General features: G+C 38.7%; 1 protein-coding gene across 9 annotated transcripts in view; it reads right to left on the minus strand.

Annotated features, from left to right (window-relative positions):
* cep170aa (centrosomal protein 170Aa) overlaps positions 1-17,135 on the minus strand; it is a 55,894-nt gene that overhangs the window by 25,019 nt on the left and 13,740 nt on the right. For 8 of the 9 annotated variants that reach the window (XM_038300173.1, XM_038300175.1, XM_038300174.1 and 5 more), the window contains exons 3-10: positions 16,393-16,532; positions 12,631-12,720; positions 10,394-10,472; positions 10,097-10,155; positions 9,793-10,024; positions 8,873-9,013; positions 1,535-1,714; positions 962-1,261 (exon numbers count right to left, since the gene is read on the minus strand). In XM_038300173.1, the coding sequence (XP_038156101.1) occupies positions 962-1,261; positions 1,535-1,714; positions 8,873-9,013; positions 9,793-10,024; positions 10,097-10,155; positions 10,394-10,472; positions 12,631-12,720; positions 16,393-16,497 (1,186 nt within the window). In that variant the 5' untranslated portion in view covers positions 16,498-16,532. The remainder of the gene's footprint in view (positions 1-961; positions 1,262-1,534; positions 1,715-8,872; positions 9,014-9,792; positions 10,025-10,096; positions 10,156-10,393; positions 10,473-12,630; positions 12,721-16,392; positions 16,533-17,135) is intronic. The other variant, XM_038300167.1, reaches the window with a different exon arrangement.

The raw sequence follows: 17,135 nt of genomic DNA on the forward strand, positions 1-17,135 counted from the left end.
AGCTGTATGAAAGCTTTAATTTAGGAAAGTAATGTAAGAAAATGACAGAAAGCTTTAAAAATACCTTATTCATATCAAATAATAACGACCGTAAGCTTGTTGAGGAAGGTAATTATAAAATAAGCCTTGTGAGTCTTAAAAAAAGGCAATGAAACAACTACCTCCAAAACCAGATCAAGATTATACAAAACATGAATCAGTGCAGCTAAAGAATAAAACCAAATAATAAGTAAATTTATATTCTATACTTCATCCTGTAATAAGCAGACAGATTTGTCACAAAATACTGGGTTCAACAGACTAGCATAAAATAATGCAGCCCTTAGGACACCGGACTAGGGTCAGCACCCATAGACTGAAATGCAAAAAAGGTATGTTGTCTAAAAGCTTCAAACCCCAGCCTTGAATCATGCACTCGGATCAAACAAAGTTCTAGGTTGCATTAATCCAAACAGTGGGTAATGGAAATAACACACACACAGTCAACACAGTGCTGCCAAAGAATAAACCTGAAATCCTTTGAGTTCGCCAATGTGGCACAAACATTTGTCACAAAAACCAGCAGCAAGAACTTACTCATTAGACAATTATTTGCAAGAAATAAACAAAATCAAACATGTTCTTAGAAAAAAACATTACAATTTGAGTTCATCTTATCTGAATTATAAAATAGGAATATTACATTACTGGTATTTAGATGGATTACCCATAATGGACAAAACACAAACGATCATGGTCACTTCAAAAGTGATTTTTGTAAGGCTTTATAAGCATTGAAGGAATCCATTTAGGCTGTGTGCTCAACCTTGGATAAATCCAAACATTGAAGCAAGGCTGTTTCAACTATTTAGCAACATTTAAATAATAAACAGCAGATAGGTCCCAAAGCGTCAATATTAGAGAATAAACAACGTTTTCTTCAAGCAAACAGAAATCAGATGTACAAGAGATGGAGTTTTACCTTTGAGCTTTTTAAGGTGGACCGGGACATCGCTCTTGATGCTCTTGGTGCTCTTGCCGTCATCCTCTGTTGATTCACTGCGCACCAGAGTTGGGTCATTATGAGCCAGCCAATCAGCTACTTTGCTTTCAGAAGCCATCATGGCGGCCTGCAGCGTGGTGAGGTCTTTGCTCCCCCCTCCGCTCTTCTTGGTGCGGGATCTCTGGTGGTCCGACGTGAACTTGGACACATGGTCTTTAATGGTGACTTTCCCCGGAGAGGTGCTGTCAAACTCTATGGTGAAGGAGGCGTGACCTTGAGCTGTGGAGCAGATGGTGCACTTTTAGTTTTATGTCCTGTCAACAGTAAAAGTAAGGCTGCCAACTCCAGCACTTTTAAAACGTTGATGTGCAATATAACTGTTTTGTTGTTGTGAAGTTTTTTCCTTAAAGCTGTCTTTGCAATAAAATAAAATCAAATACTGTGGTGATGTCACTAATTTATCTTCATTAATACTGCAAATATTATAATTACTATAACTAATATAAGTATAATAATAACTTTTTAATCGTGAATAAAATAAATCTATTTCACCTGCTGCGCTTTGGCCTTGAGAAGTCACATCCTCCGTGTCCTTAGTGGGAATTTCATGGATGCCATTATTTGCCATGTGACCTTCCTTTGTAGGGACCTCAAAGTAACTGGAATCCAGAGCAGGAGATGCATGAAGGCCGTCCTCTTTAGCTCTCTCTCCTCTGCGGGTTTCTTTACTTTCTGAGATTAGAAAAAAAGGAAAATATTGGATTATGACAGACATATATTTAAAACACATAAAGCAGTGTCAAACACAAGCACAGGACCTTATTCTGAAAAGTAATATAACATGAAGGGAGTAGAGGTGGGAAGGTCACGTCAGACTGCATATGGACTGATCAAATCAGGGTTTGTGTCTGTCACTCAAAGCTTTCAGTGTTGGTGAGACTCTACACCTGCTTTGCTTCTTGACAATGGGGGACATTTATTTTCTGTTCTGTCTAACAAACTGATCCTCTGATGGGTCTAATTATGATTAATGACACATTGACACAGGAATCAAAGGGGCCATCTGCTTCAGAAAACACCAGAACATATGGCAGTTAACAAATAGAGACAAGAAATTAAAGGCTTTATGTGGAGCTTGATCATTTTCCTGTGCAATTCATTACAAATTACACAAGTTTTGATCAAATTACTGGAATTCTAAATGATCAGTGAGAAAAAACAGGATCAATTAAAAAGATATGAACAAAACCAAAACCTTTCTGACTTTTAGTGGTAATTTTGTGGACATCAGCATCAACAAGTGGCGGAAACTTAAACATGACAGACTGTAAAGATATAAATCTACAATAAAATATGGACTTTTGTTTCCAATTATTATAGATATGGGATGTTCATGATAAAAAATATACTGTATTTTGTTAAATAAAGAAGACAACTCAGATTATATGAGAACTGAGAAATGTGCAGGTGAACAGAATCAGACCAATAATGCTTAAATAGCACAAGCAGTCATAAGGAGGTTAAAAACCCTCAACAATCCTTTATTTCTCTGATCTGTAAAATAATTATATTTAAGCACCAAGACAAACCACAACCATCTGATATTTCGGTTAGATTTTCAGTATCAGTAAGGTGTTCAGAAATCAGGTCAGAAGCTTACAGAGTACAAACTATATTCTATATGGAGCTGCTATCTATTCAGGATACTGCTGTTCGATGGTTGCTTGCTTTTTTGCTTGACCGGCACCTCATATCCAATTTTGCGACCTTTTGTTAAACTGCTGGAGCAAACTGAACCTCAAATGATTTCAGAAATTAAAAAGAAAAACAAAGAAAACATTATTATAGTGAGGTTGTTATGCTTTATCCTTTTGAATTTCAACATGGATGCTGGATTTGACAGGCATTATCAAATCTCAGATAACGTATTTCTACTCTAGTGAATTAAAACTGACCTCAATAAATAAAGCTACTTACAAATAGAAAATATATAAACACCATTGAATGTCAACAAAGTCATTTGATTTAGATTACTAAAAAGCTTTTTACATACAACCTGTATTTTAAATACTATAGCCCGCCACAAAGTGTTACGATGCTGTGTTCACACCAAAATCAAAGAAATCTAGAAGCTGGGTCAGATGCTGGATCTGCGGAAAAGTTGCTTTGATACTTCAGCTATTATTTCATAAAATGGAAAAATGGAGAACAGATAAGCAAATCATGGCTTGTCTACAGTGAAAAGAAGTACTGTGTTATTTACTTTTGTTGTTGCCTTTTTTGGAAACACAGGAAGAATAAAAAAAAATCATTAATTCCAGCGAGTTTACAAGCAAAGTCAATGGTTGACGCGCGTATAGGCGCAGCAAAAGCTCCCGCAGCGCGTTTTGAGCAGCAGGCGCAGCGCATCGGGAGCGTTTAAGCACCTGACGCACCGCCAACGCGCTGCTGCTGCTCGAGATGGAAAAATTGAAGTTTTGCTGCTGGAAGCGCCGCATCAACCAATCAGAGAAGCTGATCTGGGAGCTGACAGCGAGACAGACACATCGCTCTGATGACACATGATATTAAGGCAAATGAAAAGGGCTGGATGGATGAGGAGATGGTGAAAGAGTGGCTGAGGGAGGTGTATGTGAGGAGACCAGGTGTTTTTTTCCACGCATCACCATGGCTGTTAATCTGTGACTCCATGCGTGCCCATCTCACAGCCGATGTGAAAAACATGGTGAAACAAATAAACGCTGTGCTCGCCGTTATCCCGGGAGGTCTGACAAAGAAACTTCAACCGCTCAACATCTGTATGAAGCGGCCGTTCAAAGTAAGGCTGCGCGCGGCGTGGCAGCGATGGATGACAGACAGAGACCACAGTTTCATGAAAAGTGGAAGGCAGCGCCGGGCAAGTTACGCCACCGTTTGCGGATGGATTGTTGATGCTTGGACTAACGTGTCTGCTGGCACTGTTGTTCGAACTTTTGCAAAAGCCGGCATTATTTCTGAGGAGCCGCCCGGCACGGAAAGTGACTCTGACAGCGAAGAAGGGGAAATTGGCATGTCTGATTTAGCGCAGCTGTTTAATTCAGAAACAGAGGATGATGACTTTGATGGGTTTAATTAATACTTTGTAATAAATACATGAATAAAGCACAATCATACTCAGTTTTGCTCCCGCTCTATTTTTCTACCTGAAAACTTACAGCAGCCTCTGGGCCGGGTCTCCTCCTCTTCAGCGCGGCGGCTGGCAGGTGTTTTTTCATCTAAATAATCTAAATCTTGCAGCTAAATTTGCTGTGAACAGTGGGAATAAAGTAGTTTTAATATGTTTTAAGTGATAAAGTCCACCTGAAAACTTCATAATTGCAGTCAGTTCATCCAGATTATCTATTTCTGTCGGAGGCGCTCAGACCCCCACATACCAGCGGTGCGCCGACAGTAGAAATCCCTTCAACAGCAGCCTCTAGGCTGGGCAGCCTCCAGGGTCACCGCGGTGGCTGGCAGGTGTTTTTCATCTAAATAATTTAAACTGCAGGCACCAGGATACCGGTAATAAAAGCGAACATATTCCGTCGGCAGGTTTCACGATTTTAAGTTAATTTAGGAGCGATCACAGCGCTGTGTCATCTGCAATGTGTCTGTCTCACGGCCAGCTCCCAGGTTTGATTAATACTTTGTAATAAATACATGAATAAAGCACAGTCTTACTAAGTTTTGCTCCCGCTTTATTTTTAAATACGCAGTAGAGGTAATTTAAACGTGGTAGAGGACATGTACCTGTATATAAAAAACGCGCCCTATAGTCCGGTGCGCCTTATGTGTGTGTTAAATACAGAAATGGCACACATAACTGAGACTGCGCCTTTTAGTACGGTGCGCCTTATGGTCGTGAAAATACGGTATGTCTATTCTATTAACATTTCTGTATCTGTATAATGGGTCTGTTTTATGTGTTGTCTTCTCAATTCAGAGGGCCCCCTGCCTGTCTTTGCTTAGGGCCCCAAACTTCCTACATCTGCACCTGATTCAGGAATCAGGATCCTTGATCTTGCTTGGAGTGCCAGACCTCCAGCACACTACTGGATGCAGCGCTGGAAATCCCAGCTGAAAGCTCTCTGCTGCCACCAGCCTGTGGGGGATTTCCTGCAGCCATTAATAGCAGCAGGAAGTAAATATAATGTTTAAATCACCTGTTCCTGCTTCTATTTAAGTTACTTGCTCCCAGTCGTCAGTGACAGATTATTCTCGGGCCCTTGGTGAGAGTTTTTTTTAGCATTAATTGTTGTGTTGCCTGATCCTGACCTGTATCTGTCTTAAGACCTCTGAGACTGCCTGCCCTGGTTCTCATCTGTTTGCCTGACCTGTCTTCGGATTCTGTTAGATTCCACTGTGGACTGAACCTGGATCTGCCTCTTGACTTTGCCCTCTGGGTTATCCTGCCTTCCTTGGTCATCTGCTCGGATCTGATCTCTTGTCAGTTCTGTGTCCTTCAAGGCTTCGGTGTCTGGAACTCTCTTTTGCGGCACACACTGCGTCTTGTCAGCTGACCAGCTGGTATGAACCTCATTCTCTGGGCACGGAATGAAATCTAAACCAGGTTAGTGACTCACACGTTCAGATCATCCTCTACCAGCTTTTCTTCGTTAATAACTTGTGTGTCCTTTCGCTAGAGTTACCTGCCTCGGATGCCCTGGCCGCTGCAGATCCGCACACATCGTTGCTTAAATAAACAATTTATTATATTTTAAGTTATCCAACTGTCTGTCTTGCCTCAATACTGGGCCCTTCTGTTCTGAGTCATTACTCAGCATGTAGTGTCTATCTCCCCCAAAATAAGCTTTTTCCCCACGCTCGAACGTGCCGTTGATCTACTGACACTTTGCCCCATAGTCTTGCATGTAAATCAGATGCTTTGATGCAGAACAAGCAACCAGTCTGAATGCAGCTTAGGGAGCTCTGAACAGAAGCACACTAGAGTGTGATTCCTTTTAAATGTAAACTGTAGAATATACAGAAATGATTTAATTGTATTTTGTCCCCTGTGGTATGTTTTGAGAGGTTCTCACAGTTAAAACTGCAACATCAGTAAAGGCTGTCAGCTTTTCAGAACCTCTTTAAAAAAGAAGGCAAAAACAAGTACCTGTGTGCTGACTTTTATTTTAGTCGAGTGATGTGAAAACTTCCCCAGCATTGTTTCAGGGCCCAGTCATGAAGGAACACACTCCATATTGGACTCTTCTAATACCTCCCTCCAGAATGTCAAACATGTAAGGGTCTCATATATACCGTTTTTATTTTATATTCTCCTAGCAATCCTTTTCTAGGATTAATAGCAAACATTTTGAAAGTAACCGTCATTATAAGTACTTTGCATGGTGTGAGTGGAAGTCATCTTAATATCTTAATTTAAATTTTCCTTCATTTTAAAATGTTAATTTGCTACTTACAAAAATAAATCTTAATCAACAAAACAATTTTTGACAAAACAGTTAAAAATCAAAAAGTTCCCATTTGTCTGGTTGGTGCATCACCAAATGATCTCATAACTGATAAAAAAAATTTTTTTTACCAATTAGGATTTTTAGACACAATTAAGCCAATTTAGATGAGTAAGCAGATATATCTACTCTCTCCACTTAGACCTTTGAGGAACACAAAACAAGGGTTTAAATTTTAAACACAATTAGTTCCTTCTTTGAAATTAGAATAAAGATCGATCTTTTTACATTAAATGCAAGGAGTGTCCTCGTGTTCGAGCACCACCATTAACCACTAATCCTTTCTTGGATTCACCTCCAATAATGAATAGGGAGTAGATAAAATGAAAACTTTATCAGAATTTTCCTATTATATCAATGCCAGAAAAAAAAACATTACCTTCCACGAATATGAGTTTTATGCAGTCTATTTCTGTTATTTTCAGCAACATACCAGAAGTATTGTAACAATGCTAAATAAATAAATAATGCTATCTGGGTTAATCTCATTGTAAATGCCAAATATCTTCCAACAGTATAATAACCAGCAGTACTTTATGTCAGAGTCACACTGGAAAAACGGAAAGCATTTTAACAGCTGGATGGATTTGAGAGTAAGCTTACCAGAGGATTAGCCGATGATTTCTGCGGGGTAAAGAGCAGTCTGTGTAGAAGGCGTTTGGGTGTGTGTTAGGAGAGGAAAATAGAGCTGGTGCTATGGTGTAACCCAATCCAGTTTATGGACAATACATAAGGGGATAGGGAGTGGTGACAGGAGAACCTTTTTTTTCAACTCAGAAAGAGAAACATACAGTAAACATAACTGACGTAGACATGCTAGAAACAAAACGCACACTGAGAGAGAATCATTTCCTGTCCGAAACCTGCCTCACTTCCCCTTCCCTCCTACATCTGATGTGAAAAGTTTAGGTTATTTTTGAATCATTTATGTTAGATAAGATCTCCTTTTTAACACTTAAGTTTGAGCCAAATAAACTCCAGCTCTTCATACAGAACCAATCCAACATCGCATCATAAACACAGATGGTATTTTTCTTAACAAATCTCCACTCACCCACTTCCACGACTGAAGTAGCCAGACCCATAACCGAGAATATTTGGGAAGTTTTCAAGGTTTCAAATCATTTCTATGTTCGAACACAGATTAACCTCCAAACCGACATGAAAAACCGTGAAAATCAACAAATAAGGCCCCAACTAGCTGTAAACAAAGTAGTCTCTTTCAGCGCAGTCAAGAAGATGGCAGACTCACCCTGCAGATGTGCAGAGATTTGAGGACTCTTCAGTCTGCTCTCGTGTTTTTGTTATGATTTCATCCCCCCCCACTCCTTCTGACCTCACTGGTCCACTAACCCTGCCTGGCACAGACTGATTTTGCTTCAGCTGGTGTAGCCTGCATGTATGTTGACGTGTAGAATGTAGAAATGCTCTGAACAAAAGCTTTGTTTTCCCTTGGATGCAAATACTAAAAAGTAAGCAAAGTCTGGCTGGTCATGGCTGTCTGACCACAGTAATGGAAATCTATCTGATCTCAACACGAAGAAGCAATCATTTCATTCATTTAAAGTTATTCAAATAAATACTTTTATTTTCTAGCAAATTGTGTTGTTTTGTAGTTGTTTTCAACCTACATCAGACAGAGAAACACTCGTAAAACTCGATAAACACTTTAGATCAATCATTTTTAGTGTTACTTGTAAGCCAATTCTCAATAGGCTCAGCTGTCACTTACATTTGGCATCAGCATGTTGGACGGTTTAGTTCATGGAAGTGAAACACATCTGAAAACATCTTTTCCTCATTTCAATATTCTGGATTTTATTTTTGATTACAAAACATGAAAAGGTTAGGTTGTGATATGATTAGCTTCCTATCCAGCAGTGTGTAATTAGTGCTGGTTTATTTATATTGTGATATTTTTATTCTGTATTTAAAATAATGAATGAAAAACTCAGGGTTTTTCACCCTTTTGAGGGTCGTTAATAGAAACTAATAGACTGTATTGGCTGCTGGGGAACCTGGTAAGTCTCAGGTCTTGATGTTGCAATAGCCATGTAGGAGCAGCATGTTTGGGCTAATCTAAAAGAACTCTTGTCAGGATAAATAACAGTCACTTTGGACAAATGGGAAGAAGAGACTGCAGTATCTGTAAGATCATCAGTGAGTGATTTAAGAGGGACACAGTCGCAAGACAATACAGTATTATATCTTACTGCAGATGTCATTGATTTTAATGTGTGATAAAATGTTATTTTAAAGTACTGGGTGAAAGACTGCATTTTCATATTACTATTTCTAAAACACTTGACATCTTAAAATCCATTTGTAAAATATTTGAAAAGAAAGATCCTTTAAAATAATCTGATCATCTTAAATCGCATAAATTTGAAGAACGATCTACCTGACATGGAGCCGTCATGTTTTTTGGATGAGGACGACTTTGTTTCCTGTTTGAAGGAATTCTCATCATCTGCGTCTCCGTCCCCCCACCATGAGGGCTGGCCGTACAGCGGCGTCCCACGGGGCAGAGCTGTAATGTCCCCTGGGATGAAGACACAAACATATCAGCAAAACTTTGCAGATGGTGTGAAATTAAAAGATGTTTTTTTATAGACATTTTTCAAACTATGCCACCATAAAATCAACCAGACTAATGTTTTTATGAATAAAAACCCTCCTTCCCCCATCCTCTGTAAATAAGTGTAAATAAGAGCAGGACATTAGACTAGTGACTTTTCCTTCAGATTGTAAGCTGAGATGGGACATTAACACATGCAAGCACCCAAATGACAGCACACGGTGCCACAGGTCGAATCAGTACCCCTTACTTTCTTTCTTTAGTCTTCAGTTATTTTAAGTACCCTGTTATCTCCAGTCGGTGTGACTTAAATCACAGTTGTAAACCTAATAACAGACCTTGCTTTATAAATTACACATAATGAGGACCACTCTGTGTGAAAGCTACAGAATGTGTATCATATGGAGCTATATATGTGTGGCTTCCAGTGAAATTACACATTTGCCTGGCAGGCAGGGAAACACATAGAAATGTGTAATACTACATGTTTAGGTCTTAAGAGAGACAGAGATGAGGTATGGCTTTACTTGATGACATTTCTCTGATTAATCTGTAATAAAACCCGACAAGCTGCAACCATTTGTAAATTAATACAAATCTGAGGTCAGAGAGTCTGACTGCATGTTGTAGAGGGGGCAGGTCCACCCCCTGCTGGACTAACATGAAAATCATTTTCATTGTGTCCCCAACCCCAAGTTGGATGAACCTAAATAAACTCATTCCCACTTCCTTCTGTAGCTCACCTCCTATCCTCTCCTCTGCTTTGTGAGAGTCCACTGGTTTAGCTGAGTGTTCTCTGGAGGAGGCGAGCCCATCTGTTGCTCTGCTCTCTGGAGACTTCGAGTTGCTGCTGCTAGGTGACTTTGGCGTTTTTATTGCAGTCTTTGAAGGAGAATTGCTTGTGGTTGTGTTGGCAGTGGTTTCACCGTTGGAAGGCTTCTTGCTGAGCTGGAGGCCGCTGGTGAACTTTTCATGCTGAATGGAAAATAAATGTCAGTAAATGTGATCTATGAAAATAATTAAAGGGGGAATGTTTGGGGTTCTTACTTTTAGAGCCTCTTCAGGCACGGTGAGCTCTCCTCTCACCACAGTGAACAGATTGGTATGTAAGACAAGATGTTAAGGAAACACTGGCCGAGCCAACATAGCCATGAGATTATTGTTATTTAGATGAACAGATTTCATTAAATATTATTCTGAGTGGTAAAAGATTACAAATTCTGCAGTTGCACAAAGGAAAACATCTTTCAAAGCTTTATGTATTTAAATCATTCAGTTAAAACTGTGGAAATAATACACTATAAAGATTTACCAAACTCAGTTTTAAACCCAAACAAAGGATATCATATCCAAACCTCAGCTTGTCCTCCAACTTTAGAGTGATATACATCTGCTCCTGAATGCGGACATCGTTTACAAAGGTCTGGAGAGGAACAAAACAAAACAAAAAAGAGCAATGAATATAAGATTTGTGGACATAAACGGAAACTTTGCGCTACTTTTTTAATAATAATGATTAGTTCATTTAGACCGTCCTAAAATATTTAAAAATATTATTTCATCTTAAACGAGTTTTTTTTTAAAGGTGAAATGATAGGAGGAAACTTGAGTTGAAAGACTTGGCTCATTTTTTTCTCTTTTAACCTCTTTGTTCTACAGTAGGCTGGAAGTTCATGTATTCAACAAATAAAACTTGCTTTCAATAATATCTATTTATTCCTCTAGTGAAATAGAGTCACAGCTTAAGAATCTAGCAGTGAATGGGTTTCAGAAGGACAGCGATTGGTTTTACTGGCTAACCCGTGTGTGGCAAACCTCAGCACACCCACTGACTCAGCAGGGAAAACTTCCCGTGGATGAAGCCAAAAGAGCTGGATGGCTAACAACACAGGAGGAAGTGACTCTGGCTTCCTGTCTGAGAGCTGGGGAGGATGTGAGGGACACGGAACACATGTGGCTCATCTAGTGGGCTCTAACTGAGCACTAATCACAACTCATGACTAACGGCGATGAGTATGTTTAAAAGGGCGGCTGTAACCAACTTTGACCTAACTTTACTGTGCAGAAAGAAGCCCTTAAGATTTTAAATGAACGTATTCTAGGTATATTTAGAAGTCCTGATCAAGATGTGAAAAATGAAAATGTTCTAAAATAAAATTTCTATTTTAGAGCAGCATAATCACACCCTGAAACATAATTGGAAAGTTTCATTGGTGGAAAATAAATGTGGCATCAAATCAGCTTCTATCAAAGGAAGTTTACCCCAAACATTTTTATTTATACACTGAATGGAGTGTCCAGTACATTGTAATAATTAATCCCAGAGTTCCTCATTCGCTGAGTTATGATGGCAGTTTCTATTTCTCTTTCTTTTCAAACTGGGAAATACAACTAAAAAAATGTCAGTCAAGTATGTTTGTTGACCCTGGTGTTAATAAAATGGAAACCGAATATAGCTGGTTCTCTAAACTGGACCATAACTTCAACAATACTGTTAAAAAGGAGTGGAAAATCTAAAAGGATGAACCAGATTCATATTACATTTTAGGCTTTTTAGACGTTTACAACCTTCTTTTCTAACAATTTCTTCTTTTGAGACTCTTGAAAGTCAAAAATCTCTTCAAGGGTTTTCCTGTTTAAAGCGAAAGTATGCTTTAATTGGTCAGCTGAGATGGGATCCTCTTCTCATGAGGCACCTTATTTTGCAAAAGAATTACAATTACATCTTTATCTAAATGATTAAACTTACTACGTACTCTGTTTAGCTTACTGTTGATTCTCTTGATGAAAGTGGTTCTATAACAGCTGTATGTATTGCAAATTTGTTATCTGTCTTCATTTTTATAGAAATCTTTTTTTTTTATGACACTGACTAACAATCTTTGGCAGATCTTTCTAGAGACAAGGCTTCTGCAATAACCAAAAACTGAATGGGAAAAGCACATAGAAAAAAAAGGAAGCACAAAAAACATGATTAAAGATGAAAAGAAGAGTGAATAAAGCATGCAAAAAAGGCAGACATAACTCAGGCAAGAATGAATATAACAAGAAAGGTATTAAGAAAGGGGAAAAAAGGATAGCAGTAAGGGTAGATGGAAGCACACAAGCAAGGAATTGTGATAGGGCAAAAGCGAAAAAGAGGTAGAGAAATGAAGAAAAGACAAGGACAGAGAGAGGTCAGGAACCATGAAAAAGTGAAGGACATGATGGAAGAAAGAAGAAAGGAGAAACACAAATACGATATAACTGAAAGACAGGACAGAAAGGAAGGATGAAAAACGAAAGGATACAAGGAAGGATAAAAAAAATAAAGGATACAAGGAAGGATAAAAAAAATAAAGGATACAAGGAAGGATGAAAACATAAAGGATACAAGGAAGGAAGGATGAAAAACGAAAGGATGCAAGGAAGGAAGCATGAAAAACAAAAGGATGCAAGGAAGGAAGCATGAAAAACAAAAGGATGCAAGGAAGGAAGCATGAAAGACAGACAGACAGACAGACAGACAGACAGACAGACAGACAGACAGACAGATAGATAGATAGATAGATAGATAGATAGATATATAGGTTTTCACTCACCCCGTTCAGGCTTCCCAAGTCCTTCACCTTGTGTTCATCTGTCCCCGTCTCATAGTTGATGACTGCATGCTGCTTGTCGACGCTACGAGACTTTAAACAAGAAAATAAACAGACATGGGAAATGATCAGCCCCATGTCCACAGTCAGAAACGCTAATATGACCATGGATATATCTAAAGATTTTTTTTTTTTACATAAAACATCCAATGAACTCTAAAATTGTGGCACCAATAGATAAAAATCCAATGACAGTTGTTCTTCCAGAAAAAATATGCTTGCCGTAACGTTGGTTTTGGAATCTAACCTTAAAGTTATTCTATTATCATCACCTTCACGTTTGGTCACATTTTTACCATCATATCATTCACTAAACTTCCAATGAAAATAGCTGAGCTCAAAAGTGAAGGTGAAAATAGATTTTCACACAGCTGACAGACGCCTGCCTACAACACTGTGGCCTTCTGTATTTATGAGCCTCTGGTAAAAGAATCTATTGGAGTTCAGCAGACGTGTGTCTCGTGTATCAAAGCCACTGAAATAAAAATAAAAAATTCTTACAAGTCTGCATGGAGTTATGTCAACATCTTACTTGAAGGTGAGTCAAAGTCAATTCTGGGGACTGATTCTGATTCTTTATTTCACATTTTTCTGTTTCCCTCAACTAAATTCCTTCCCCAGTCAAGTTAAAAGTAAATCATAATAATACAGCTGAAGCAAAGGAAGCAGCTCTAAGAAAAAAACACTGAAATAGATAACTTTAGATCAACCGTAACACAACCCAGGCCCAGCAGCCTGTTTTATCTCATATTGCTGACAGAAAAAATGTAGAGGACACATGTGGAGATGGGAAAAAAAATCAACCAAAGACAGAAAATGCTTTGAAGCATACTCCCAGATAAACAAAATGAAAGCAAACTTAGACTGAAATATACATATTTTTGACAAGCTAGACTATAAAAGAAAGAATAATTTAGGCACCTCGGGTTAACAGGCAGCTATGGACACAATTTGGAGACAGGAACAGAGCAGCAATAAGCAGATACAAGGTCTGATTTAAAAGCACTTTAGCTTTATGTTGAAGTAACTACTTTTTTGTGCCCGATTTCAATTAGTTTTAAGTCATTTTTAGAGGTTACTAGTTTTTATTAGTAACTATAATTTCACTAAGGCTTTGTTTTAGTTTAGCTTTTGTTTCCTATAGACTGTTAATCTTTGAGTGCAATAGTTCAAAAGGTCAGAGCTGTGTAATAAAGCCCCAATTTAAGGAGCTATTCCTAAAATGTGGTTCAATTATACCCCACGTAAACCAAGTCATGACAATCGGTTTGCCAGGCGTATCGAAATAGAAGGGAATATATTTAGAATCTTTGTTTAAATTAAAATAAAGTTGAAAAAAATATCTTCATTTCACTTTTTGTTTTTGATGAGTTTTAGTCAACATTAATTACCCCATAAGCAAGCAGCTAGCACATGGAGAATGGGCTCCGTCTAGCCAACCCAAGGAGGATTTAGCTCATGCTGGATTGGGACAAACTGGGCCTGGTCCTTCATTCAGCCCCTCCTATGGTACCCACTAGATTATGACCCGGATTGGTGAGCCAGACGGTCTCATCTGGGTCTTAAATTAGAGATAATTTGTTTGAATTCAACAAAACATCTAGAACCCATATGGATTTTTTCCTAGGATGGTGAAGAAGATGTGACCATTATGTAACCCACAGATGCTCCCATTAGGAACCCTTTATTCAGGCCATTCCTTAACCATATGGGCTCCATCTGTCAACATCAACTGGGCAAAGGACATCCAAAGAAAGAAACCTTTTCATTGGCCGTGGTTGTGTTGTTCAATGATGGTTTAATAATTGTGTGTTCCACTTTCAAATTTGGAGAAGTAGGTACCCTACAGGGTTTCAGTGTTGTCCAACGTCTCCAAGAAGCTCCTTACATCTTAAAGGAATAGTACACCCAAAACATGATTAGCCTTCATTTTCTACTCACCCCCATGCTGAACAACACTCTGGAGTACTTTTTTGATATCTCAAATGCATCTGGAGATCTGGGAGGCTTCTTGCTGTCTGCTGACATTCAAATAATGGAGGTCTATGGCGCCCGAGGCAGAAAGGTCCATAAAAGTCCACAAAAAACGTGTCAATATTCCTCCATACTGGTCGTCCAATGAATTCCAAGTGTCCTGAGTGGGTAGCGTCCATAATTTACTTGAAATGAAGTCATTTAGAATGTTTTTAGAGCATAAACAGTAGTGTATAGGATTTCCTAAAAGCGCGTTCACGAGTCTACGCGGCAGACCAAACCAGACGAAAGTGCGCATTCAGCTCGGCAAAGAACTCATGCTCTTCCTCAACACTGAAGTCCTCAGACATTTTTCTTTCGTTGTTTCTTTCTTTGCACAGGTAAACAGCACATTTCTTCTTCTACGCTTGCATTATCGGCAGAGCAGACGCTGAATGCGCACTTTCATCTGGTTTGGTCTGCCGCGGTTTCCGTAGACTCGTGAACGCGCTTTTAGGAAATCCTATACACTACTGTTTATGCTCTAAAAACATTCTAAATGACTTCATTTCGAGTAAATTATGGACGCTATCCACTCAGGACACTTGGAATACATTGGACGAGCAGTATGGAGGAATATTGACACGTTTTTTGTGGACTTTTATGGACCTTTCTGCCTCGGGCGCCATAGACCTCCATTATTTGAATGTCAGCAGACAGCAAGAAGCCTCCCAGATCTCCAGATGCATTTGAGATATCAGAAAAGTACTCCAGAGTGTTGTTCAGCATGGGGGTGAGTAGAAAATGAAGGCTAATCATGTTTTGGGTGTACTATTCCTTTAAGACCTTCAGTCACTGTTCTGACAGGCTGTCAAGTGGTCAAAGAGCTGCCTGACAATGGCTGTACACCCAGTGATGCCGTCAGCTGCTTATGCCAATGTTATTCTCTTATATATTGTGATATTGTGTTTGTCGGTGGGTGCTTTTGTGTTTTATTTGGTGCACACAGGAGCCTTTTTATGTTTAGCCATGTGATAAAGCCCCGGCTTACTGAAAGGATCACATGGGTAAGAACTGGGAGCTGCTTTAAAAACACACAAAAGGCTAAATTAATGTTTTATATTATAAAATCCCATTGAGTGATGAGTAAACCAGGCTGAAACATACCAGAGAAAAAATTCATAAACAAGAAAAGGAATGAAAAAAAGTTTAAATCATCCCAGGAAGAGATAAATAAAAACATGAACTACACTTCAAACCACAACTAAAGAAGTAGAAACAAAAACAGGATAATTCTTAAATCTTAGGCGTATGAAATTAAACGTTTTGCTGATAATCAGGCATTTTATACAGACAGTGGGACCAGTAAAAACTCCTGTGCAATAATAATGTCCCTGCAGTTGTAAACACTCTATCCTGAACGAATGACTCAGTCAGATAGGATCTAACTCAAGAGGTATCTGCCCCACTTTCTATTATTAGTGCAATGACCAGAGGTACACATGAGTATGCACGTGGTCTCTGTGGATGTATGCACATAACTCACACAGATACACATGAAGAAGCAGACTACTTCAACTTCAACAAAAGCACAGGCCAGAACTGTTGAAGTCACTAATCGACTTAAGTTGTAGAAAAGATATGCCTGTTTTCTGTGTATGGAAAGCAGGACGGCTAAAGTAAAAAAAATAGAAAAATTACATTAACAAAAGCAGAATCTCTGGTGCTTTATGTCTCATGAAGCATTCTCACCTGCAGCATGAGCTCGCAGTCATCCCTTCCCACGAAGATCATTTCCCGGGGGAGTCGATGACGAGTTCCCCCACTGCTCACCAGGAACCAAGAGGTCACGCTCATGTCTGCACCCTGCCCGCTTCCTCTTGTGCAAACCTCTTGAGACAAAATTATAAATGATGAAATGGAGAGTTTTAATCTTCTCCTCTGCTTTCAAACTTCTAAATCTTCACAACAACCTTACAATTTCAATATATGTATATTAAACAGACTGCTAATTTTTGTTTTTGGACTTATGAGGAAGAACTGAGTTTAATATAGAAAAGTCAAGAAATGAGGGGGGGGGAAATCCAACATATAACAATATCACTAAAGTTGATAATGTCTAATATAGATACAAACTAGTAATTTGGATGGTATTGTTACTTTTCCTCTTATTTCATATTATTATCTCAATAAGAAAATAAATACTTACTGGACAAAATAGCAAAATACAAGAACAGAAAAGAATACTGTATGATCACCTTGATAAAAAAAAACGCAAATTTCACGGCATTTAAAAAAAATTCTATAGACAAATGTAGAATATAAACTGAAAGCTTTCACTTAATAATACTATAACTTAATAATAAAATAGGTAACATTTAAATTAACGGCTGTAAATAAGAAAGCGTATCCAGCTGACTGGCACTGTGCAGAAACCGGTTAGGGAAGGTCAGAGTTGTAAACACAGCCAGGTCAGGTCAACATTCTGTATTACA

This window comes from Cyprinodon tularosa, unplaced genomic scaffold, assembly GCF_016077235.1.
Source record: "Cyprinodon tularosa strain WSP-4 unplaced genomic scaffold, ASM1607723v1 ctg441, whole genome shotgun sequence".
In the NCBI taxonomy this organism is placed as follows: Eukaryota; Metazoa; Chordata; class Actinopteri; order Cyprinodontiformes; family Cyprinodontidae; genus Cyprinodon; species Cyprinodon tularosa.